This window comes from Erpetoichthys calabaricus, chromosome 1 (assembly GCF_900747795.2).
Source record: "Erpetoichthys calabaricus chromosome 1, fErpCal1.3, whole genome shotgun sequence".
Classification (NCBI taxonomy): domain Eukaryota; kingdom Metazoa; phylum Chordata; class Cladistia; order Polypteriformes; family Polypteridae; genus Erpetoichthys; species Erpetoichthys calabaricus.
Window position 1 is genome coordinate 187,707,080 of NC_041394.2, and position 27,773 is coordinate 187,734,852.

General features: G+C 39.6%; 1 protein-coding gene across 4 annotated transcripts in view; it reads left to right on the top strand.

The window, feature by feature from the left end:
* Positions 1-27,773, top strand: part of tspan11 (tetraspanin 11) — a 343,309-nt gene that overhangs the window by 224,048 nt on the left and 91,488 nt on the right. For all 4 annotated transcript variants that reach the window (XM_051923121.1, XM_028810166.2, XM_051923125.1 and 1 more), the window contains exon 5: positions 16,709-16,813. In XM_051923121.1, coding sequence (XP_051779081.1) covers positions 16,709-16,813 — 105 coding nt within the window. The remainder of the gene's footprint in view (positions 1-16,708; positions 16,814-27,773) is intronic.

Here is a 27,773-nt window from a genome sequence, read left to right on the forward strand (position 1 = left end):
GTTAATACTAGAATCCCTTGAGCCTACAAAAAAGTTGTAATGCCGGCTCACCTTAAATTCCTTCGTACCTCTTCATCAGCGTCTTTGTTTTGCAAATGTGTCAATCAGCACAAGCAGCAAGCAGTCTGCTATCCCCACTCCTACCCCCCCCCAAAGCACAAAGGTGACTCATGTGAAGTTCTCTAAGCTGAGGTCTGTTTATGTGGGTGTGAGTTGCCTGGAATTGTATCAGGTCAGGGGGATATTTTCCGTACGTCGCTTAAATCATCCGAGATCAGATGCCTCATCTTGGATGAGTTAATGCCGGTGAAACTCATCTGGGATAAGTCAGTTTTTCAAACGCAGCCATGTAGTAGATTAGTCTAGCTGGATCTAATCATCCAAGATGAATGCGCGCACCCGCGCTGATTGAAAAGCCCATATATATTGAGTCTAGAAAACATGATTGATAGGCTGTAACAAAATGACGAAAGAACGGGCGCATTTTTTTTTTTCACACAAGCGGAGCAGGACCTTTTATTCGAAGGACATGAAGAATTTCAAGATTTAATATGCACAAGGGGTAACACTGCAATAGCAGCCCAAACCAGAAAACACCGCTGGCAAAAAGTGGCCGACAAATTAAACGCTAAGTAGTGTGCATTGTACTTACTGAATGCAGTGTTTCATTTCCTATGTGTCAGATTAATTATTATTTAATATGTCATAACTCCAGATCAAACGTGAGCACAAGGAGAACATGGGAACAGGTTAAAGTGAAGTACAAGAATATACTTCAAACTGGTAAATATTGGTATATATAACTATTTAAAGAAATGTTGACATAAAGAATCATATATAATATGAAAAACACTAATTTTTAAAGCTAATAATAAGGCAGACAAGCAAAAAACAGGTGGAGGTCCACGAGGTCCAGACCTAACCCCTGCAGAAGAGTTGACTCTCCAGCAAAATGCCCATCGCCCTGTTTCTGAGGGCATTCCAGGGGGAAGCTCTTACCCAGAACCAGTGGCAGGATGCAGTGGTCATTTCATTTCAGGTAAAGGATGGTCATTGCACATGTTTGTCCTCCATGTGTGCCATAGGTATGTTCCATATAGCCCCCTTTTTTTTTCTTGGGTCAGTTGCAGGGAATGTCATATCCCTAGAACTTGTGTCTGACCAACGAGATATTGACGAAGGTCAAATACTTGATGAAGACACACTGTGTCTGATTGTTCATCAGGAGGAGAGGTACATTTTCCAAATAATGTTTGATCAAACTCCACTGTGATCAGTCCCATGTGCCCCAATCACATTTGGAAATCCTGGGTAATGAGAATGTTAGGCTGATTGTGAGATTCTTCATGGAACTGTGGGTGTTTTAGCCTGTGTATTACCTACCTGCAATGACATGAAACGCCTCTTTTATTGTCTGCACACGCAGGTGTCCAGGAAACACTATAAAAACCCAAAGGAAATATTTCAGAGCCAAACAGACTTTACGAATTGCCTGGCAAACTGCACTTTTAGATAAATGTTCTGCATTGCCTACAGTGTATAAAAAAAGTGCCGCTTGCAAAAAACCTCAAAGCAATGCATACTGTCTGTGTGGTTGTGAGAGCCCGACTTCACCAAGTTTGACTTCGAATATAAGGTGCTAATAAATCTTTGAGGTACAATATTCCCCCTCGGCTAAAGCGGTATCTTTCGAAAAGAATTTCCTCCGGGAGCAATAAAGGATATAGCCGATCGCGCAAAACCCTCTTTATATGAAATTCTCTTCTTATAATTTGCGCACCAATATCAATTGGTTGCTCATTCATGAACGGCAAAGTCATGACTAAATGTATTTCACACACGGACACTGATTAAGTGTGTGACCTAATCCTTGTTTACATCAAACAAACCTGCTCCGAGCAGGTTTGAGGATTTGGATGTGCTGCTATGACAACACATCCAGCAAGAGTTTCGAAAAACCGACAGATCCAGGATCATGCCAAATCGTCAACAATTACATCCAGCTAAATGAGTAATCCACATATGAAAAATACCCCCCAGGTTGAGGAGCATGCACTGGTACAGGGTAAATAATATATTGTCATTGTAATACATACATTTCGAGTGTTTTCCGTATCAACAACGATCTGGGTAAATGTAGTATGACAGGAAATGTGAGGTAAGAAATGTTGAACACATAACTAAAACAGAATTTTTTTTTCATGTTATAGTAATAATTGACAAAATGCTGACGTGAAGTGTATAATGTATGAAGACTAATGTTCAAGTAACAAATGAACACTTTCACAAATGGTGTAACAAAATAAGTGTGTTTTTATGCAAGTATATAATCAAAGAAAAGAAAATCATTCAATTTACATGTTGCTGTCCATGAGTAAAAAGCCAAGCCCAAATATCAATCAACGTGGCTGGTGTAGAGGTGAGAACTGCTGCCTTGTAATGAAGAGCTTGCAGGTTCGAGCCCTGGTTCTCCCCATTTTGAGTAGTGAGCTGCTATTATTATTACTACTATTATATAATAAAAACGTATATTTGATCTGAGTGTGTACCACCTGGTGTAAATTTTTGCTACCTGTAAAAGTTAGTTAGTTTTTTTTTTTTTTAATTCAGTTTTATTCTCTCAGTCACATTCCATGGTACAACGAACTTGCCTCTCCTTCTCTGAGTTGATGGGGTTTATCACCATTCTTTTCACAAGAGCAGCAATGACCACAGTTGGTGCTGTGATTGATGCCTGGTCAGAACTATTTGTTGTACTGGCAATCAAAGATATTGTACAACGTCCTGTGACCACTATCAGAGTATCATGTGGCATTTGCGCTCTGACAATAAAGACACCCCTGCAGAACGTGGGAAAAACTACAGATTTGCTGCGATCTCTGACATTTGGCAACGTTTTGTTGAGAACTGTGTTTTGAGTTACAACCCCGGAAAACATATTACTGTTGATGAGCAACTGTTTCCAGCCAAGGTCCGTTGTCCTTTCTTGCAATACATCCTAACCAGCCTGAGAAATTTGGCATAAAGTTTTGGATAGCAGCAGATTTGAAACAAAATACATGTGTAATGCCACTCCTTATTTTGGAAAAAATCCCAGTCGTCTCACTGGAGAAAGACTTTCCAAGACTGTGCTCATAAAGCTTATGGAACCGTTTCTGGACAAAGGCAGAACCCTATCAACAGATAACTTCTTCCCTTCGCTTTCTCTGGCTAATAGACTGCTGCACCACAACACAACTCCGCTTGGCACCATAAATAAAGTGGGACTTCCACCTGCAGCTAAATTTGCTTCAGTACATGAGCAGTTCTCCACACTAGTGTTTAGATCTGGCAGTGTCGTGCCATGGTGTATGTGCTCAAAAAGAAGTATGTCTGCATTCTCAGTACCATGCACCATAACGTGAAGATTGGGCAAGATTGAAAAAAAAAACGTTCAAATGACAGTGTTTTCGTATAATTGTGTTTTCATGCATGGTTGTGTGTGTGCATGTGTGAGAGAGGCAGAGACAGATTTGATGTCATTCAAGTGATTACTGGAATATAAAATAAACACTTTTACAAAGGTATAACAAAACAAGTGTGCTTTTATTCAAGAATAAAACTGAATAACAAAAAATTCAGTTGACAACAAGATACCAAGAAGACATGATTCACCAGCAACATCTTTTACAGTTAGCGAAAATGTACACACCGGGTGTTACAGACTCAAATCGAATGTATTTTTATTATGTAATAGCAATAATAACAGCATCTCACTACTCAAAACGGGAAGAACCCGGGTTTCAAGCGCTAACCTCTTATGAGGCCGCAGTTCTTATCTCTGCACCAGCCAAGAAGACATGTCAGCTCTCTGTCAATTGATAGTTGGGCTTCAGTTTTTACACATATATTCTTGAATAAAACTGCACTTGTTATGTTATACTTTTTGTGAAAGTGTTTATTTGATATTTGGACATTAGTCTTCATACATTATACACTTTGTGTCAGCATTTTGTCAATCATTACTATAACATGAAAAAAGTTTCTGTTTTAGTTATGTGTTCAACATTTCTTGCCTTACATTTCCTGTCATCCTATATTTACATGGATCATTATAGATATGGAACACACATTAAATGTATTTATTCCAAATACCGATATATTATTTACCATATACAATTTCAGGCACCTCACACCCAGATAAAGAGACTTGAGCTGGAAGAACTTCAGCTGTGTTGGTGGGTGATGGGATAGCAGGCTGCTTGCTGCCTGTGCTGATTGACACATTTGGAAAACAAAGACGCTGATAAGGAGGTGTGAAGGAATTTAAGGTGGCCTGGTATTATGACTTTCTTCGTACACACTTCTCTCTATGCTGTGGTTCCTATTATATTGAAGGGGCACCTGATACTGACTGAGTTTGCTTTCCTTGGGGAAGCGGCAGTCTTGGAACAGAAGCTTGTCGATGTTGCATCCTCTTTTTCTTTTTCCATTGCCTTTATTTGTAAGAAGCGACAACAAAGTTCCTCTGTAAAGTGAGCCAAAAACACTCTTTTCTCAGTGGACCCCATGCATGCCTTGCACAGTACATGTGCGTCCATCACCGCCAGGTCAAGCATGTGGTAGCACACACCTGCGTGTTCCTGTTTGCACTGAATAAGTTCACGCCTTCTGGTCCATGATGTCTACGCAGCACTGGGGAAAAAAAGAGAGAGACAAATATATGTGACATTTTGAAGAAATCATTTTATGACCTGAATAGTACCAATCAGAAAACATCATCGCAATATTATTTGAAAACTAATAGTGTCATATCGGTGTAAATTTATACTGACACTGTTAGTTAGGGTCAGATCAGTGGGGGGGTGGGGAGAGCATGAAAATGACTGAGAGAAAAAAGCTAACTTTTACAAGTACTATACATTTACACTGGCTGTTACAGAAGCAAATCAAATGTATGTTTTTATTGTATAATAATAATAAAAGCAGCTCACTACTCAAAACAATACATTTGGGAGGCAGCCAGAATAAACCGGCGACCTCTTGATTATGAATCAGCAGTTCTTACCACTGCATCATGGACGATTTGTGTTATACATGTACCTTTTGTGAAAGCGTTTATTTGATATTTGACTTCAGCCTTCACACATTATACATTTCATGTCTACATTTTGTCATTTATTACTAAAACATGAAAAATGTTTCTGTTTTAACAATGTGTTTACAAAGATTGTTGTAGATATGGTACACACATGAAATGTATGTATTCCAAATGATGATATATTATTTACCATCTAAAACTCCAGGTACTTCACTCCAAGATAAAACACTGAGCACTGAGAACCTTCTTTGGAAATTGAGCTGCGGCGGTGGGTGGGAGGATGGGATAGCAGGCTGCTTGTTGATTGTGCTGATCGAAACATTTACAAGACAAAAGACGCTGTTAGAAAGGTGTGAAGGGATTTAAGGTGGGCCAGGATTACGAGTTTTGTCATAGGGTTCGGTAATTCTAGTGTTAAGGGTTGTGTTTTGACTCAATCTGGTGTGTGGATAGTGTGTTGGTATAGCTCATTCGGTTAATATATCAAACAGCGGCTTGTGCCTGATTTTATAAATATTTTTTGTTTATAAATATCTCCTAGTTGTAGTTTGATTTTGGGTGGAGGTATTAATATAGATTTTGGTGCAAATTGTTTTTTTTTTCCATGTATATGCACTGTTTTTTTTCCTTGTAAATATTTTTGGTATTCTTTGGATTTTGTTATATGTAGTTTCTTCCTGAACTCCTTTTCTTCATTTAGGAAGACTACCAATTTTTGTGTATATAAATTTTCATCTTTATTTTTAATTTTTGGGGACTAGAAACTTCACTGTATATATTACTCACTATTTTTGATTGGGATATTATTTTTGTTGTTTTGTAGCACCTGTAAATAAACCCACTCTTGTTTTTGGAAATACCACTTTTTGTGTCTGTGTCTCCATGTCTGACTTCTCACAAATCTGAACGCGGCCAGTCCTGCACTACAAGACGCCCACTGTATGGTCTGGTGCCAACCTCGTTATTACATGGGGTGTCACAAGCTGCTTCTGAGCCTCCCAACTGGCTCAGTGATTAGCTTGGCAAACTGGGTCTCAACTTTCTGTTCCTCAAAGTGGTGGTTTCTGTTTGCAGAGAGGGAGGTCGTTTCAGAGATTTTCAGTCATTTTTGGAGTATGTGCTCAGGAACGACCCTGGGCGGAATGAGCCTGGGCAGAATGCCCTAGGGAATCTCCTGAACGTTTCCCAGGTTTGATGAGTGCCACTGGTTTGTGGAGACAGGTGGAACTCCTCATGATTGGATTAAAGTCACTTCTAGTTATAAAATCATGTCTCCTCATAGGCAAGTTCTTCTGTCCATCAGAGTGTGACAGTATGGGTCGGCTCCACACTCCCAGTTGATCTAGGGATTTTCTTGAACCCATTACTGCCGATAACATACCCGAGGGCAAATGAGGACAATCACACAGAGCAAGGAGTAGGTGCATAAAAGTGTAAAAAAGCTTTTATTAAAAACAGTCAAAAACAAAGTGCCCAAAATTGCAGTGCAACAAAATTTTCAATAAATAAATAAATTATCCAATAAAAAGTGAAAGTCCGTGAAATTAAAATCCAGAATAAAACCAACCGCACAGTCATCAGGGTACTGCTCCATCTGTAGAGCCCAGCACAACTCCCATGGCATTCATGATGATGTTGTTTCATTGGCAGCACCCCAGTGATAAACTGAGAAGTGCTTGCTGTTTCTTAGGATTTTAAATGGTGCACTTTATAATAATGATGTGAGTAAATAAACACTAATTTTGCAATTATTTGTAGTCTTTTGCAGACTTGCATCTCCTGACAGTTTTAAAATTTTGTTTGTGCATTTTTCTTTAAGTAAGAAATAAATAAACTCTAAACCACTTTAATTTGAAATAAAATGTACTATACAGTAATCCCTCGCTATATCGCGCTTCGACTTTAGCGGCTTCACTCTATCGCGGATTTTATATGTAAGCATATTTAAATATATATTGCGGATTTTTTGCTGGTTCGCGGATTTCTGCGGACAATGGGTCTTTTAATTTCTGGTACATGCTTCCTCGGTTGGTTTTCCAAGTTGATTTCATACAAGGGACGCTATTGGCAGATGGCTGAGGAGCTACCCAACCAGAGCGCGTATTACGTATTAAATAAAACTCCTCAAATATATTCTGAGCACAGGGGCTGTTTGCACCCCTAGAGGATATGGCCGCTCCTCAAAAAACGCTGAAAGATTACCTTCACATTGCTCCCTTCCTTGTTGGGCTTCCTTGCAGCTGCTTTGTCAAGCGACATGCTTCCCGCACGGTGCTTCGCATACTTAAAAGCTTGAAGGGCACGTATTGATTTTTGATTGTTTGCTTTTCTCTCTCTCTCTCTCTCTTGCTCTGACATTCTCTGCTCCTGACGGAGAGGGGGTGAGCAGGGGGGCTGTTCACACCCCTAGACGATATGGACGCTCGTCTAAAAATGCTGAAAGATTATCTTCACATTGCTCCCTTCCGTGCAGCTGCTTTGTCAAGCGACATGCTTCCCGCACGGTGCTTCACATACTTAACACTAGAATTACCAGAGCCTACGAAAAAACTCGGAAATCCGTCGCACCTTAAATCGCGTCTTAAATCCGTTTGCACATCTCCGCCAGAGTCTTTTGTCATCTAAATGTGCTGATAAACAAAAGCTACTAGCAGCCAGCTATTCCATCCCCCCACCGACTTAGAATGAACTTCTCCTAGCTCATGCCTTGCGTTGATTTGATTATCTGGGATTGAAGTGGAGTTGTAGAGTGGAAATAATTCTAGCGTTATTTGGAATACACGCATTTCATGTGTGTTCCGTTTCTATAGTAGTCTGTGCAAACACATTTTTAAAACAGAAACGTTTTTCATATTCTAATAGTAAATGACAAAATGTAGGCATAAACTATATAACGTATGAAGCCTGAAGTCCATATATCAAAGAAACACTTTCACAAAAGGTACAAATAAGAGAACACATGCGCTTTTATTCAAAAATATAACTGCACAAAAAAAAAAGCCGCATTAGCATGCCACATTGACACTCTTATTACAACCGCCGTGGTGGCGTAATGGTATCAGCCCCTGACTGGGAATCAGAGGGTGGCGAGTTTGATCCCGCACGGCTCCACTTCGAGAAATGAACTGCTCTTATTCTTACAATTTTAGAATAACAACATAAATTTGATTTCAGTCTGTAACAGCCGGTGTAACTTATGATACTGGTAAAGGTTAGCTTTTTTTTTTTTTTTTTAATTCACTTTTCATTCTCGCAGTCGCATTCAGAATCAATCCATTCAACCCCATCTGACACAGCTGGTTTCACATAAATAAAAGTGCACTTTTATTCAAGACTATAACCGAAGAATAAAGAAAGCAAGTTACAGTTGGTGGTTGATACGACAGCTTGCGTTGTGCAATGTTAAGAACTGCTGATTTCCGATCCGTGCTATATAAAATCATCACATTCAAATATTAACAGTTCCCACACACCCAAGGTCCGCCATTCCTACATTTACGACATGTGTACTTGTTGCAGTGTACACACCTCTCTGTGCTATGGTTCCTATTACAGTGAATGAGCACCTGACACTGTACTTTCTTCCCTGGGGGAAGCTGAGGTCTTAGAACGGAAGTTTGTTGACGCTGTATCATCTTTTCTTTTTCCATCGCCTTTTCCTGTAAGAAGCGACGACGAAGTTCCTCTGCAAGGTGAGCCATGAACACTCTTCTTTTCTCAGTGGACCCCGTGCATGCCTTATACAGTACGTGTGTGTTCATCGCTGCTAGGTCAAGGATGTTGTAGAACACAGCAACCGGCCACCTGCGTGTTCCTGTTCGCACTGAATAAGCACGCGCCTTCTGGTCCTCATGGACTATGTAGTTTCTACACACAACCCTGCTGGATACCTTGGGGGCCACCAGGCATTGCTGTAGGGGGGCTCGTGGGCTCTTATGTGCCCTATAACCCGGGAGTACGTCATGGTCACATGACAGGAAGAAACGACGTGCTCCCGGGTTGAAGAAAAGGACTGTTTACCCTGACCCGGAAGGAATAAGGAACTGTGGACTGTTGGACAGGAACACCTCCGGGTCAGGGTGTATAAAAGGACTATGGGAAAGCCCAGACACTGAGCTGAGCTGGGAGGTAGGAGGGCGAAGTGTCTGGGCGAGGAAGAGAATATTATTGTGAGAGTTTATTTGTTATATGAATAGTGTGGAGTGGAGGGTGCTTTGTGCACTGTACAAGAAGACAATAAAAGAGTCTTGTGCTTTCACCTGGTGTCTGGAGTGGTACCTAAGGGTTCAAGAGGTGGATCAAGGCCTTATCTGCTACACTGCCTCTTAACTCCAGGAACATGGAACATAGCCATAGATGGCCATATAAACATCTAAGAAGAATGACTACTGGGCTTGGGGGTCCCTTTTTGTATTCTTTGCTGAAGTCTTGATCATAGTTGCTAATGGGTGTTCTACACTTTTTTTCCACACCTCTCATTTTTTCTCAACAAGACCTGCCTCTGATCTGTTTGCATTTCTTTAAATTGTTTAGGGATCCAGTACTCGTATGCAGGGTACCATTGCTACCATGTTGTGGAAAGATGATGCTACTCAGTCCTTAAGTATGGTGCAAGAATAGAACAGCCTTACCTTGCAGTGTATCCACACACACTCTCCTATATCCAAGGAGCATACACCAAACTTTCTAGACTCACACACTATGTCCATTTGGCATATAATTCCATTTCAGTTATTTCATTTTTTAGCTTGACATTACTAGTATCTCATGAGTAAATCAGTACATAACTTTTTAAATTAAACTCTAACAATTCAAAATCCAAAAGTTATAATATGGAATATACCTCATAGCTACTATTAGATACACCCACTTATTGACACAAACAAATCTAACCCAATATGTTAACCTTATAAACTAATTGAAGAAGATTGGTTGCTAACCTGCCAAACATGAGAACGAACAGAACACTTAATTTGTGCCAGACATGGTGTCCCAGGATCTCAGAAGCAGTTATCCCCATGGGATTTTCATATTCTTCCGTCTGTGTTGTTTCTAGAGAATGCTACAATAAAGAAATAAATATCAGTCAGTTCTGTGGGCAAATACAACATGTTAATGGGTTAAACCAGATGAGAAAGGCCATACTTGTTAATGTTAAATATGCAGGACATCTCTGAATATGCAATGCATCAGACATCGAAATGATGGGCTACAACAGGAATCATGTCAGTGAAGTAAAAGATGAAGCTACAGTCTAATATTGATCACCAAAACATTATGATTAATGAGTTTAAAAAAATAGAGTAGGGTCAGAATTTGGAATCATCTCAAGCTGATTAAGAGACTTAGCTTGAAACTGAATCCTGAAGGAACCTGCAAAGGTTACAGCAGGAATCATGTGACTGAAGAGCATTGCAAAGTAAAAGGAAACAAAAGAAACACAAGTTAATATAAAGTACAAATAACAACTCAGTGCCCTTGAGAAAGTAAAAGATCTGTATTTATCATACAGGGTAATAGAGCTTTCTGCAGCCTCACGCCTGAATCAGTCTTTAGTTGAAAGTGCTCTTCTGTTTAGGCTGATAATATGTCATTACTAGATTCCTACATACTCCAGAGGAACTGGATCTAACCTTTTTGCATAGATCCCTTCACTGGTAGTCTACTCTAGCTTATTGCTCATCTATATCCCTAAATAACTCTAATTTCTCTCCAACTCTACATCCTCTTAATCATTAGTGACAGAAGAGGGAGAGCCCTTGCACATCTTGACATTCACCAGCATCTGCTTTTCACTTGCCAGTGTTGAACTACAGCTGATTCCATTTATTTTACGTATATTGTTCTGATATTATACAGTATATTAGGACTCTACTTTTCTATTAATAATATACTGTATCTCTGTTATGTAAGACCATATTGATTTATTTTTATTACTTTTCATTATTATTCCTACCTAATTGAATTTATTTTTCATTTCTTGTAAACTAGGGGGCTCCGCCCCCTGCTCGCTTCGCTCGCCAACCCCTGGTGTTGGGAATGACAAAGAGCGTGATGTATGAATGAGATATAGAATAGTGTGACGGTGTAGATGATGCAAATAGAAAGCACCCAATAAAGTGTGTGGCACAGTGTAAAGGTTTATTTGGAAATTTGTTTGTACACGCCGTTTAAGTGTAAAAGGTAATTCCAGCTCAGAACTTGTAAGGTCATTTAAGATGGTTATTGTTGTGATCAGAGTCAAGTTTGTCAGAGCTTAGAAAGAGTTGTGTCTTTCCAGGAAGTAATGGAATGACTTGGGTATTTATGTTTTCCACATTAATATTTTTTGGACATAATATAGTGCGTTGTGTTAAAAGGGGCATTTGGTCTAATGAGATTGCTGTTCCAAATCTCTCTGTAACTAAGTCGTCGCAGATAAAGGCTTGAGGAATTGTAATAATATGTGGGTGAAGTCCATCTGTATTGGTGAGTGTACCATCTCTCAGTTGTAATAAGCAAGTGTTATGATCTGGTTCTGGACATCGTATCTTTTTTACTAACTGTATCTTTTGAAAGCAATGCCAATTGTCTGCGTATTTTAAGGTGCACTGAACAATAGCTGAGTGAATGGCATCTGGAAGAATAGCTAATCACTGTCTAAAATCTCCTCATAAAAGTACCTTTCCTCCAAATCGAATATTATTATTCATAAACGTTTGTTCATGCCATTGAACATTCATCAATAAACAACATTTTTTCAAGACGGATGTCACGTGCAGTGCCACCGTTAATGTTCATAGTGGATACCGATTTGTAGGATCTAATGTAGTTGATAAAGATTTCACTTTCAGGTACATCGTCAGTTATAAGCTTCTGTAGATATTCAGTATATGAATGTAAAGAAGGCAGTCTAATTTGACCCTTTTGACAACAACGTGTAAATGTATAACTTGTATTGCCAGTTGTTTCTTCAGGGAAGTGAACTAAATGACAATGATTGCAAATGACATTCATTAATCCGAATGAATTTTCCTGGTGTATGTTTTGCTTGTGCCGTTTGAGAGGCGCGTTGTTGCATGTGTAGTATTTGGGACGTGTTGTTTTGGAGCTGTAATCGATTTGCCTGTGCTGTGTGAGAAGCCCGTTGTAGCCTTCGCTGCCATTAACGTATGTCTGAGACGGGAGGTGTTTCGTTTTGAATCCGTGCCTGTTGCGATGCAGCACTTTGATTGATAGTTTGCATCATGTGGATCTAGGATGTAGATTTGTGCATATTAAATGAACTATTGTAGGATCTAATGCAGTTCATAAAGTTTTTACTTTTAGGTACATCGTTAGTTAGAAGCTTTAGTTGAGCTTTGCGTATTTGGAGTCGAGTCATTTTTTCTTTTAGAAATATGGATAAGTAATAAGGAGTATTGCACTCACTGTTAATATGGAGCCTTTTCTGCGGTTGAACGGTTAATAGTGCCTTATTGTAATGAGATCCACCTATGCTGCATAGCCGTCTATTTTGTTGTTTCTTTCGTGTTCGTGTGTTTGTTCCTGTTATCCTTTCCTTTTCGTTTTGTACTGCGTATTTTAAGGTGCACTGAACAATAGCTGAGTGCATGGCATCTGGAAGAATAGCTAATCACTGTCTAAAATCTCCTCCTCATAAAAGTACCTTTCCTTCAAATCGAATATTATTATTGTTCATAAACGTTTGTAGAAGTTTATGAATGGTGTTGAGTAAGTGACTTCATGCCATTGAACATTCATCAATAAACAACATTTTTTCAAGACGGATGTCACGTGCAGTGCCACCGTTAATGTTCATAGTGGATACCGATTTGTAGGATCTAATGTAGTTGATAAAGATTTCACTTTCAGGTACATCGTCAGTTATAAGCCTCTGTAGATATTCAGTATATGAATGTAAAGAAGGCAGTCTAATTTGACCCTTTTGACAACAACGTGTAAATGTATAACTTGTATTGCCAGTTGTTTCTTCAGCGAAGTGAACTGAATGACAATGATTGCAAATGACATTCATTAATCCGAATGAATTTTACTGGTGTATGTTTTTCTTGTGCCGTTTGAGAGGCGCGTTGTTGCATGTGTAGTATTTGGGACGTGTTGTTTTGGAGTTGTAATCGATTTGCCTGTGCTGTGTGAGAAGCCCGTTGTAGCCTTCGCTGCCATTAACGTATGTCTGAGACGGGAGGTGTTTCGTTTTGAATCCGTGCCTGTTGCGATGCAGCACTTTGATTGATAGATTGCGTAATGTGGATCTAGGATGTAGATTTGTGCATATTTGCGTTGTTGATTTGTTTCAGGGTGCACTGTTCCAATGCGATGCAGTATTTGTGCACATATGCGAAAGTAGTATGGGCCATTGCCTTTTGGTGGCCTGATATTTACTCCGGTATATGCAAAAGCAAATGAACCATTGTAGGATCTAATGCAGTTCATAAAGTTTTTACTTTTAGGTACATCGTTAGTTAGAAGCTTTAGTTGAGCTTTGCGTTTTTGGAGTCGAGACATTTTTTCTTTTAGAAATATGGATAAGTAATAAGGAGTATTGCACTCACTGTTAATATGGAGCCTTTTCTGCGGTTGAACGGTTAATAGTGCCTTATTGTAATGAGATCCACCTATGCTGCATAGCCGTCTATTTTGTTGTTTCTTTCGTTTTCGTGTGTTTGTTCCTGTTATCCTTTCCTTTTCGTTTTGTACCCGTGACCGTGTATTCATGACTTGTTTCTTTCTCAGCATGCGAAATATGGATAAGTAATAAGAAGGATCGCAGTCACTGTTAATATGTTTCTTTTTTCTGCAGTTGAACGGTTAATAGTGCTTTATTGTAAGGAGATCCACCTATGCTGACACCTATGCTGTCTAGTGTGAAGGTGTTGTTCACTTTAGAATATGTGGCTTTGGGTGTCACTTCTTATGGATGTGTGTGTGTGTGTGTGTGTGTTGGGGGGGTTGAGGATTGTTGTCGCGCGAGCGTCTTCTTTCTTTTTGTGTTCCTGTGTCTTGTTTGAATCCCCCTCTTTGTGTGTGTCCCGTCCCTTGCTTGTAGGGTCTGTGGGGTGGTTTTGTGTTCTTTTTTTTGTGTTCCATGGGCTTGTTGAATCCCCCTCTTGGTGTGTGTCCCGTCCGGTGCCTGTGGGGGGGGGGGGGGGGGGGGGGGGTGCCTTGCTTTTGTGCGCTAGCCTCTTTTTTTTTTTTTTTTTTTTTTTTTTTGTGTCTAGTTTCGTGTGCAATGTGTTTCGTGCTTTGCTTGCGTTTGAATACTTTTTTATGTGCCGTTTCCTTTTTTCGGTGCTCTTTGCGCCTCATTTCTCAATTTTTCCTGTGCTCACTCCTTTTTTCTGTGGTCTTGTCCGCCTCTCGCGGCCCCTCATCTGCCTCTCTCGCCCTCTTCTATCCGCCTTTCTCGGCTCCTCAGCCGACCCTCACGGACTCTTTTTGCGCCTGCGCAGTACGTCTTTTTGCAGCTACGGCCCATTGCCGGATGTGCCTGCGTCCATCATCCGGTTTAGCATTCTCGGTTAGTAATATGGATAATTCTATGACATCTTGTAAAGTATTTTGAACTATATCCTATGTATGAAAATGTGCTATAGAAATACATTTTGTCGTTGTTGGTGCTGTTGATGTTCGTACAACTCAACAAATTCCTCCACCAAAGTCCAGTACTGATCCTTCTACCCTTCGCTGATACCTGAGGAATACAGGATGAACAGGCAGGAAACCAATACCAACACTGGGGCATCTCTGCTGTGTATAACCATGTCTGACACACAGCCCATATAAACAGTGGTCTGACAGTCAGGCAGTCCATACTTCAGAGTAGCATGGATGAATCTATCTGTATCAACAGTAGCTTCTCCATAATAACTCAGACTGTATTGAGTTGAATGTACTGAAGAAATCAAAAAGCATGATCCTCACAGTACTCTCTGCTTTGCCAAACTGGATGTAGAATCTCTTCAGCTGGTATATGACAGTGTTTTCTAGTCCAGTGTAGGCAAACTTCAGGGTTTACAGTGCTGCCTGACCAAATGTTCTGAGTGAACCAAGACTATCTAGGTTCATGACATATCATATCAGAGCAACCGGTCAGTTGTCATTTAAGACTTTCAAATGCCCTTTCTTGGGGAATTGACCAAACAAGGTGTATTCCACAACTGGAGTTGAAACCTTGATAGTAAACTCTACAAAACCACTCTGAAAATATTTTCAGCACCCTTGGGTTCTCATCTGGCTCTTCAACTTTGTCTTGGGTGGAATCTCATCATTTCTCTTTCACTATTTGATTTGCAATGAAGGCCAGTCCAGAGTGGCAGAGAAGCAATGAGAGGAGAGAGAGAGTCCTTAGAGCACTATAGGAAATTGTGAAGGCAAAGTCATTTGAGGTCCTCAATGTGGTAATGCCTGTGACAGCAGAGATTGTTCAGGGTTGTGGAAAGGCGAGTTTGAGAGAGAATATGCAGAATCTGTATTAAACCTATTTAAAGATTAGTTAAGCTTGTTGGTCTTGTCACTGATATCTACAGTACAGTACAGTACAGACTGTCTGGTGGACTGTTCATACCCTATAAAGTTCTTCAGATGTTCCACACCTCCCACAAATTCCTCTGTTCCAGTTTGTCCTGTACTCTTTTCCTGTCCATATCTTCAGCTTCTTTGGAACCAACTTTCATATTTTTGTACTCATTTTACTTACCTGTAACCTGATTTAAAGGCTTTTTGCTTCGAGTTAATAAAGCAGCTTTCAAATGAGGTGGAATTTGGAGAGGTTTGTAGCATGAATGAGTGGCTGTAGGAACTGCCTTATGCTACTGAGTCAGCACAGTCAAAATCTCTAAGCAGGGCTCGCAGCACCTTCTTACACTCATGCATTGAATTATGGCTGTTCTGAAGGAAAAGGGGCTCCTACCAGGCATCAGAGTGGTATAGTTAATAAAGTCAACACTAGGTCTATAATATTAATCAAATCATGGTGGGAAATGTTGGGGCAGGATAAAAAATTACATAAAATCAACTTGCTTGTTTGATTGATGTTTCAGGAATAATACATTTACTTCATTATCCATCCTTTTTCATTTCATGTACATTACATTTTTATAATAAATAAAATAAAAATCCAAGGCTTAAAGTTTTGGTTTCTGAGAGATATATCATAAATATCAACTTGAAATGATGAAGTCCAACAGGAAACATTACCTTGTCAGGTGATTTTAACAGGTAAAACGAGAGAGACACAGGTACCTGCTCTCCACTTTGAGCTAAACATTATTTTGTAAGGTAAAACTTCTGCTTATGTAGAATACTGTAACAATGAATACACTAGGCAAAGTGAACATCTCAGAGAAATCTTGACCCTTTTATTCTTTGTAAAGCAGGCTGCCTTAAATAACAGTCAGTGCTTCAGTATTTGCTGTCAATAATTAGAGTGTGTCAAACTCAAGCATGAATGTTTGTGAATGTCACTTTAAGTAAATTTCATAAACTATGGCAACTAAAGAAAATGCAGATAGCAGCAACAGTTACTACCATCATATTTTTAAACTTGAGGTTTAGGGCTTTTAGTGAAGTGTAATAAAAATGTGCAAAGTTTAACAGTTTTCTTTCTCCATGTGGTTCAATGCACAGCTGAGTGAAGAACTGAAGCAGCATCTCAATCAAACCATGACTGAAAACTACGCACAGCCAGGAAAAAATCACATCACACATGCTGTTGACAGACTCCAACAAGACGTAAGGGAGCCTTCTGTGTTTTTCAGTTTTAAAGAGACCACAATAGCATCTGTTCTCTAATACAAACCAGTTTTTTTATTTTGTTTTTTTACGTTGTGCAATAGTTATTCTATTATTGTTAGTAATTCATATTAATTTAATTTTTGTGCAAATGTAAAATTTTATTTGCATAGAATGCTTAAATATAGAATGGCAATTTTATTAAACATGTATGCAAGGGTTAAGTAGAAATGACTGAATTTACATATTACATTATATAATAAACTATTTTATATGAATAATGAAATTGAACTATTTTAAAATGTATCTTAATGCATTGACTTTTTTATATGCATGTGTTTGGAAGGCATTTATGGAGCTTGCTAGAGTTCTACACCTACTCAATATTTTGTATGCATATGTGGGTGAGAACAAATTAACAAAGTGACAATTGTCAACGATTTAACATGAGCTGATTTTCCAAGAATATACAGTATATACTATGTTTGTTTCTGTTAACTTTGTTCGCTTAAAAAATACAGTTACTGCAAAGATAGCTTTGGCTGTTACACTTCTGTTTTTTGAACAAAGCGTTGTATTAAAATCACAACCACAAATAGTAATACTTAAAGGGAAGCAGATCATTTTAAATAATTATTCCTTATTAAAATAAATGTTTATGGTCAATTCTCTATAGTGTCCCAGAGTTGGCAGTGCTTACCTCTGATGAGCCAGGAAGGTGACCCTCTAAACACCTGCATGACATTATCCAAAAATAATGTAACATAATGTTTTTAAATTACCCAAATTCAATACATTTTGTTTTGTGGACAGACACAATCACATTTGTCTACAAAAAAGTTGTCAATTGGCAGTTAATGTAACACACCCCTTTGGAAATGTGGGAAAGAAACCCCTACAAAAAGCAGACTCCAAACAGACAACTGCCAAGTGTGGGAACTGAACTAAGACCACTAAATCAGTAGTGCGGCAATGCAATCAACTGCACCACCGCGCTTCCCTCCACTGAATGTTTTTCATATATATTATACGAGGGAGGACCCAAAAATAACCGGAATTTTGTTGTTGTTAGGTTGGTACTTGTAGTACGTGGTTGGGCCGCTAGGGCGATCTAGTTGCACTCCTTACAAGTCAGTCTGCCAAGTGCCATCAGTCTGGAAGGTTGTGCTTGTGTTCAGTGTTTTTTTTGTAAAAGTAGGTTGCGCAACAGTGTGAGAAGGAAACATCTTGATTTGTTGGAGTCGGGCGATTAGTTCTTTCATCATGAAAACGCTCCATCTCACACTGCTCTCAGCATTCGCCAATTTTTAGCAAGAAACGGTATGACAACCCTGAACCACCCACCCTACTCACCGGATTTAGCTCCGTGTGATTTCTTTTTGTTCCCTCGGATGAAAAAAGACTTGAAAGGAAGGCGTTTTGCTGATGTCGAAGAGGTAAAACAAGAAACGACCAGAGCATTAATGGGCATTACTTCAGATGAATTTAAAAAATGTTTCGAACAATGGAACAAACGGTTAGATAAGTGTATTTCCGCCAATGGAGAGTACTTTGAAGGAGACTGTAGTTTGTACAGAAAATTAAATTAAACACGTTTTAAAAATATTTCCGGTTATTTTTGGGTCCCCCCTCATATGTGATATTGATTTTCTATAAATGGTGCTTTGATTACTTAAAAGTTCTTAGTTTTAAGATTCTAATATTTTACCTTTGACTATTTCCTATTTTCCTTTCAATCTTTTTTTAAAAGAACAGAACTGATAATTGCAGAAATATGCTCAACTCAGTGTCAAACATATTACATGCCGGGCCAGTATAGATCTGACCATACACACTTGAATATGCTCATATTCAAAACTTTGTACAGATTTCAATTATGAAACAAGATCCAGCACAAGCTGATTCACTGTTTTTGTAGAATGTGTAATAGTAGAACACTCTTTTCTGTTGCAGTTGATAGTTGTAAATATATGTAGTATTTATTATTGTTATAATATTATACTGTTGTTTGTTTACTGATGTGTATTGCTTTTTTAATTTCTAAACCTTTGTTTACTAATCTGCATCTTTTGTATATGTTCTGTATTGGGTCTCATTTTTCTGTACCAATGAGTCTAGCTTCAAATAGTTTTCATTTTATTGTAAAGTATAGTGGCAATAAAATGAAGTGAATAAATATCTGCTTAACTCAGTGGTAACTACTAACGGTATTGTATGGAAGAATAGAAGGATATACCACATGAAACACCCAACAACTATTCCTAGCAGTGAAATCATGCTCCATTTGGTCACTCCAGTTTTTATTGTATGGATACATAATCATGTTTCACATGTAAAGATATGTGCATTTACTCTGATCAAAATAAGTAAAAATTTAGAGTTAAGTGTGTCTGTGTTTCAGTATGGTGAAAAAAATACACTTTATGCCTAATAATGTGTAATAATTGAATTATTTAATTGCAGTGCAGAATATTAACTCTCCCAGTGAAAGAATTTATTTAAAGAAACTGGATTAAATTCCAGAGTCTGGGCGTCGCCATGAATGGCAGCTATTCCAGCAGCTCCGTGTATGACTTTTTTTTTCTACCTTTTTCTCTATTTCACTGTTAACTCCTACCACTTTCTTTTATGTGGACTTGTTCCCTGGACACTTTTTTACTACTTGGACATGGATTTTTACATGCCGAGACTCGTCTATTCAAGTAGTCAACTTCTAGTGCTGAGAACAAATGCCCGCGCCGGTGTGGTTCCCTATCTACCTGACGAGGTAAGAAGATGGTATCGCGGCAGCAGAGCCGGCGCTAAGATAAAAGCCAAGCGTTTAGCGAGAAAGTGGCGCTACAAACCTTCCGTGCCTTCTGTGATCCTGGGAAATGTGAACTCACTACCAAATAAAATCGACGAACTGGCTGCGCTGGTGAAAAATGTCAGAACCTACAGAGAATGCAGTTTGTTATGTTCTAGTGAAACGTGGCTAACAACTAACATCCCAGATGCTAACGTGGAGCTACCCGGGTTTAGCACAGTTAGAGCGGACAGAGATGCAAGTACCTGCAGAAAGGAGGTGGACTTGCACTCTATGTCAATAAAAGATGGTGCAACTCTGGACATATTAACGTTAAAATCTCCAGTTGCTGCAGGGACATCAAACTGTTGGCCGTAAGTCTGCGTACCTATTACTTGCCCAGAGAGTTTGGACATGTCATTGTTTTTATTGTTTACATCCCTCCTCGGGCGGACGTGAAGATAGCGGGTGACATCATTCATTCTGCAGTTGCTAAACTACAAACGCAGCACCCTGAGGCACTTGTGCTAATCGCTGGAGATTTTAACCATGTGACGCTGGACAAAACATTACCTGCCTTCTGCCAGTATGTGGATTGTAACACCCGGGAAAATAGGACTATTGACCTACTGTATGCAAACGTTAAAGATGCATACAGCGCCACCCCGCTGCCTGCGCTTGGGAAAGCAGATCATTACCTGGTTCTGCTTCAGCCTCACTAAAAACCAAGAGTGAGGGAGCTACCAACAACCACACGCTCATTCACAAAGTGGTCCCCTAGGGAAGAGCAGGCTCTGAGAGACTGCTTTGGAACTACAGACTGGGATATCCTGCAGGGCTCACATAGTGAGAACATTGAGGAGGTTGTTGACTGCACTACTGACTACATCAACTTCTGTATGGATATTGTAGTTCCAGTAAGAACAGTACGCTGCTATGCTAGCAACAAGCCATGGATTACAAGTGACATCAAGGGCCTTTTGAACCAGAAGAAAAGGGCTTTTAAAGGTGGTGATCAGCATGAGCTTAAGCGCGTGCAGAAGGAACTCCAAGTCCAGCTCAGGGTGGCGAAGGAGCAGTACAGGAGAAAGCTGGAGCAGAAGTTGCAGAATAACAGCATGAAGGAAGTGTGGGATGGGATGAAGATCATCACTGGCTGCAGCTCGAAGCGGGGTGCCACCATCGAGAGAGATGTGGAGAGAGCAAACCAGATGAACAACTTTTTTAACAGGTTTGACCACCCTAACCCATTCTCACCTGAGTACTGCACCCACCACCCATCCTTCTGCTGATACCAGCATAGGAGAGAGTTTACCCCAACCCACAATTACAGTAGCCCAAGGTAAGCAGAGAGCTGAGGAGACTTTGTTCCAGCAAAGCAGTGGGTCCAGATGGAGTATCGCCACGACTGCTGAAGGCCTGTGCATTGGAGCTGGGGAGTCCTCTACAGCGCATCTTCAACCTGAGCCTGGAACAGGGGAGAGTCCCGAGGCTTTGGAAAACATCTTGCATCACCCAAGTCCCAAAGGTATCACATCCTAGTGAGCTGAATGACTTCCGGCCTGATGCTCTGACGTCGCATGTGATGAAGACCATGGAGTGGCTGCTGCTTCACCACCTGAAGCCACAGGCCCATCACGCCCTCGACCTTATGCAGTTCGCATACCAGGAGAAGGTGGGAGCGGAGGATGCCATCATCTACATGCTACACCGATCCCTCTCCCACTTGGACAGAGGCAGTGGTGCTGTAAGAATTATGTTTCTGGACTTCTCTAGCGCCTTCAACACCATCCAACCTCTGCTCCTTAGGGACAAGCTGACAGAGATGGGAGTAGACTCATACCTGGTAGCATGGATCGTGGACTATCTTAAAGACAGACCTCAGTATGTGCGTCTCGGGAACTGCAGGTCTGACATTGTGGTCAGCAACACAGGAGCGCCGCAGGGGACTGTACTTTCTCCAGTCCTGTTCAACCTATATACATCGGACTTCCAATACAACTCGGAGTCCTGCCATGTGCAAAAGTTCGCTGACGACACTGCTATTGTGGGCTGCATCAGGAGTGGGCAGGAGGAGGAGTATAGGAACCTAATCAAGGACTTTGTTAAATGGTGCGACTCAAACCACCTACACATGAACACCAGCAAAACCAAGGAGCTGGTGGTGGATTTTAGGAGGACCAGGCCCCTCATGGACCCCGTGATTATCAGAGGTGACTGTGTGCAGAGGGTGCAGACCTATAAATACCTGGGAGTGCAGCTGGATGATAAATTGGACTGGACTGCCAATACTGATGCTCTGTGTAAGAAAGGACAGTGGCGACTATACTTCCTTAGAAGGCTGGCGTCCTTCAACATCTGCCATAAGATACTGCAAATGTTCTATCAGATGGTTGTGGCGAGCGCCCTCTTCTACACGGTGGTGTGCTGGGGAGGCAGCATAAAGAAGAGGGACGCCTCACACCTGGACAAACTGGTAAGGAAGGCAGGCTCTATTGTAGGCATGGAGCTGGACAGTTTGACATCTGTGGCAGAGTGACGGGCACTGAGCAGGCTCCTGTCAATCATGGAGAATCTACTGCATCCACTGAACAGTATCATCTCCAGACAGAGGAGCAGCTTCAGCGACAGACTGCTGTCACTGTCCTGCTCCACTGACAGACTGAGGAGATCGTTCCTCCCCCACACTATGCGACTCTTCAATACCACCCGGGGGAGTAGACTTTAACATTATTCAAAGTTATTGTCTGTCTGTCTGTATACCTGTATTGTTATCACTGTTTAATTTAATATTTTCTTTATTAGTATGCTGCTGCTGGAGTATGTGAATTTCCCCTTAAGATTAATAAAGTATCTATATACAGGTGCTGGTCATAAAATTAGAATATCATGACAAAGTTGATTTATTTCAGTAATTCCATTCAAAAAGTGAAACTTGTATATTAGATTCATTCATTACACACAGACTGATGTATTTCAAATGTTTATTTCTTTTAATGTTGATGATTATAACTGACAATTAATGAAAGTCCCAAATTCAGTATCTCGGAAAATTAGAATATCAATTAAGACCAATGCAAAAAAAGGATTTTTAGAAATGTTGGCCAACTGAAAGGTATGAACATGAAAAGTATGAGCATGTACAGCACTCAATATTTAGTTGGGGCTCCTTTGGTCTGGATTACTGCAGCAGTGCGGCGTGGCATGGAGTCGATCAGTGTGTGGCACTGCTCGGGTGTTATGAGAGCCCATGTTGCTCTGATAGTGGCCTTCAGCTCTTCTGTATTGTTGGGTCTGGCGTATTGCATCTTCCTCTTCACAATACCCCATAGATTTTCTATGGGGTTAAGGTCAGGCGAGTTTGCTGGCCAATCAAGAACAGGGATACCATGGTCCTTAAACCAGGTACTGGTAGCTTTGGCACTGTGTGCAGGTGCCAGGTCCTGTTGGAAAATGAAATCTGCATCTCCATAAAGTTCGTCAGCAGCAGGAAGCATGAAGTGCTCTAAAACTTCCTGGTAGACGGCTGCGTTGACCTTGGACCTCAGAAAACATAATGGACGAAAACCAGCAGATGACATGGCACCCCAAACCATCACTGACTGTGGAAACTTTACACTGGACCTCACGCAACGTGGATTCTGTGCCTCTCCTCTCATCCTCCAGACTCTGGGACCTTGATTTCCAAAGGAAATGCAAAATTTACTTTCATCAGAGAACATAACTTTGGACCACTCAGCAGCAGTCCAAAGGCGAGACGCTTCTGACGCTGTCTCTTGTTCAAGAGTGGCTTGACACAAGGAATGCGACAGCTGAAACCCATGTCTTGCATACGTCTGTGCGTGGTGGTTCTTGAAGCACTGACTCCAGCTGCAGTCCACTCTTTGTGAATCTCCCCCACATTTTTGAATGGGTTTTGTTTCACAATCCTCTCCAGGGTGCGGTTATCCCTATTGCTTGTACACTTTTTTCTACCACATCTTGTCCTTCCCTTCGCCCCTCTATTAATGTGCTTGGACACAGAGCTCTGTGAACAGCCAGCCTCTTTAGCAATGACCTTTTGTGTCTTGCCCTCCTTGGGCAAGGTGTCAATGGTCGTCTTTTGGACAACTGTCAAGTCAGCAGTCTTCCCCATGATTGTGTAGCCTACAGAACTAGACTGAGAGACCATTTAAAGGCTTTTGCAGGTGTTTTGAGTTAATTAGGTGATTAGAGTGTGGCACCAGGTGTCTTCAATATTGAACCTTTTCACAATATTGTAATTTTCCGAGATACTGAATTTGGGACTTTCATTAATTGTCAGTTATAATCATCAACATTAAAAGAAATAAACATTTGAAATACATCAGTCTGTGTGTAATGAATGAATCTAATATACAAGTTTCACTTTTTGAATGGAATTACTGAAATATATCAACTTTGTCATGATATTCTAATTTTATGACCAACACCTCTATCTATCTATCTATCTATCTATCTATCTATCTATCTATCTATCTATCTATCTAAAGAAATAATAGTGGTGCATAAGAGAAAAGTGTATGGAAACACAGTTTTAAATTACATGCATTTACATGTATTTGTAGTTGTATTTAATTCAACAAAAATTTATTTTGTTTACTTCTCCCTTTATATATAATAGGTTTATACTATAGTTTATTGGGTTATTTTTGTCACATGTACAGAGTATAGTGAAATTCCTACTTACATGTACTAGTCAGCATGCAATGTGACCCCCATCCTGCATCATAATCAGTGAGTATAACTAGCTTATCTCAAAACATTTGTATTCCCTACCTAAAAAATTCTCAGAACGTATTTGTCATTAACAGGGTAACAGAATAAGGACATTTATATCACATAATTGACCCAGAATGCAGAATTACCCAACTCAGTAATGGAAATATAATATTAATTAACTGAAAAAAAAAAACCATGGTGGATGTTTGGCCAAGACAAAACTGCGTGGTTCATGTTAAAGGTTAGTTAAGCACCAAAGAGAAACAGACCATTTCATCCTCACAAAACTAATGAGCGGAAAAAGCTGAGCCATATGTGAAGGATTTATTTTAAAAAAAATTATTTCAATTAAAAGTTTCTCAAATGCATCTGATCATTAGAAGTAGACCAGACTATTAACTGGTTTACATGGGGGAAATATTATAAAAGGGTCAAAATTTAGAATTTAAATTTTAAATGGTTAGTACCGTAGATCAGAGACTACTGCTGGTATATATCTATGTCTAAATAACTAATAAGTGTTTATCTGCTTTGTTTTCCTCAATGATAAATAACACTATTAATATATACTTTATTTTTATAAATGTAACAATTAGGAAACAGAGAAGTAACTAAGTCACTCAGAAGAAAGTAAGAATAAAAATAAAAAAATGAATAAAGAAACAAGAAGTGAAGGCCATAGCAAAATAAATGATAAAAAGATAACTTAATCAAACTTTCTCAGATTGAAAAGCAGTACCAAAACATGGGAATGATTCAAAGAGACCAATAACCAGTAAACATTTTTCACTATTATGTTTATTATGAAATCTCTATAACTTCTCTAGAGAACTATAATGACAATAAGAGAATACTTCCTCAGAAAAGTTAAAGAATTATGTTACTTTTGGCAACCTTCACATAAAAATGGATAAATTCCCAAAAAAGAACCATTACTTTTGTTGAAGAATGTTGAACCCAATTCAAAGGAAGGAGTGGCAAAGCAAAGAGAGAGAACAAAAAAAACATTTACTGAAGAAATATTATTCCAGCAATTTGACTGGGACAATAGCATCATTTAAATAGTGCAGCCTTTAGAATTGCCTGGAAAATTCCCACCCTCTAAATTCAATTAACAAAAAGGAATTAACTAAAACATGTGCCCTGTGCTGGCTAGGATTGGCTCCAGCAGAACCCTGTGACCCTGTGTTAGGATATAGCGGGTTGGACAATGACTGACTGACTGACAAGCAGGCAATAACAATCATTTAAATTAATTAAAACAGTCAACACATGCCAAGGTAAAATAAATAACATCATTAAGCATATGTTAAAAAAGAAGAAGGTAATCCGCAAAGAAAACTGCAACAAGTATATGTCATGTTGGCATTCAAGGTTAGACTTTTAGCAAAGGACCACTTTTAAATTATTGCAGTCATTATCAAGTTTTACATGAGATTTTCATAAGCCTCTACGTCACCTGTATTTAATGCATTCTTACCAGTTTTGTTGTTCTAAACAATTTATTGAATTTAAGCAGGTAAAATGCTTTTCATTAATATTCAGAAATTGACTTTAACATTTCACAGTTTCTCACAATTGAGTGTCCCCTGTTATATCTTATATATTGAAGGTGTGAAAAATGTTTGTTACTCCAATAAATTGAAGCAGCTGATGTCTAATCATAAACACCACAAGTAGCAGTGTAAAGACCTGGGGCCTCATGCATAACACCGTGCGTACAATTCACACTATAACATGACTTAAGCACAAAAGCGGAAATGTGCTTACGCACAAAAAAATCCAGATGTATAAATCTGTGCGAACGCCAACTTCCACGTTCTTCTGCTCCATAAATCCCGGTCAGCGTGAAAGTAACACACGTGCACGCGCCTTCTGTCCCGCCCCAACTCCTCCAGAATTACGCCTGTTTGAATATGCAAATCAATATAAATAGCCCTTAAGCTCAGCCTTCTTTGAAAAGGCAATGGCAAAAGCAAGAGGGAAAATAGAAGAATTTCAGCGAATACCAAGTGGAGGCAAGGAAAAACGTACTATTTGTTGGTTTAAACAGTGGCATAAACAAAAGGAAGTTGATCGAGTGACATAGCGTGTCGGAGAAACTCGAAAGCTCACGTTCACAAAGTCGCACAGTGCCTGAAATAAAAAACAAGTTGTCACATATCAAAGTTGCCGTTAAAAGGCGAGTTGTTGCCCACCGTTTGAGTGTCATATGAAAGCTTATTAGGGTACAGAGAAAAAAAAGGCTTACAGTGGGGGAAAAAGCACAAAATGTCAACTTTAATCTCTAAATTTCCACTTTAATCACATAGTTTATTTTGTCATTAAAGTAGAACATCATAAACTTCATCTTAAAATCGTTTAATTTACTAGTTTCTCAATCCCATCGTAACTAAAGTAGCACGTTAAATGCTTTGTTTTGTATTTGATCTTCTATGTGCTCTATGTGTGTGAATCACTACGTGCTTCTTAAACGGGCTTTCTCTTCCTCCAACAGGACACAGAATCCATTACATTCGAAATATTTCATCTCTCTGAATAATTAAAATACTGAGATGTATACGTGATATCATTTTCATGATGATAGGAGTTAAAGCATGGTATTAAACATGGGAACATGGTGGCGCAGTGATTGTTCATGTCTCACGCAAGATGCTTGCTGAGCCATGCGTGACCTTCGATGAAATTCTTTATTGTAGCAGTACTGTCTCTTTCAAACGTACTAACCTCCAATTCCTGTCCTTACTTTTCTTTCTCCAAATACCCAATCACCACACAATCAGCTCTGTAATAGAAATTAAGCCATCTGTAAGCTTAGAACGCAGATTCTTCAAAACTTTTATGGAACATTGAAATATCTTCGTAGCACGTGTTTAATTATTCTATCCATCTATCTTTCCAGTGTCACGTCAGCACCAGCAAGAATACAGCGCAAGGCAGGAACAATCCGTGAACAGAGCGCCAGCTCCTCGCTAGCGCTGCGGCACCGTGTCATCACATGTTTAATTATTACCAATATAGATTATTTAAATGAAGTTAGTTTTATCTGTATAATATAATATTTTGCTGCATTTTATCTTAAAAATGATATCGTCATCATATGTAAATATGCGCTTTATAAAGTGGCTCAGGTTGTGCAATATTATAACTGTATCGCAAGTTACTTATAAGTACAAACAGTTCTACAAGGAGCACTTGATGGACTGATTGAGTGTGTTTAGAGTTCTTGGGATGAAACTGTTTGTGAAACGCGAGGTCAGTACAGGAAAGACTCTGAAGCGTTTGCCGTATGAGAGCAGTTCAATAGACAGCATGGCTGAGGAAGCGTGTGCTTGATGCTGTATACCAATACTTCTCTTTCCGATCAGCTGCTGTACAGCTGTGATTCACACTCAGATATAGTGATATAAATACTCCCAGTGGTGCAGTGAGAGT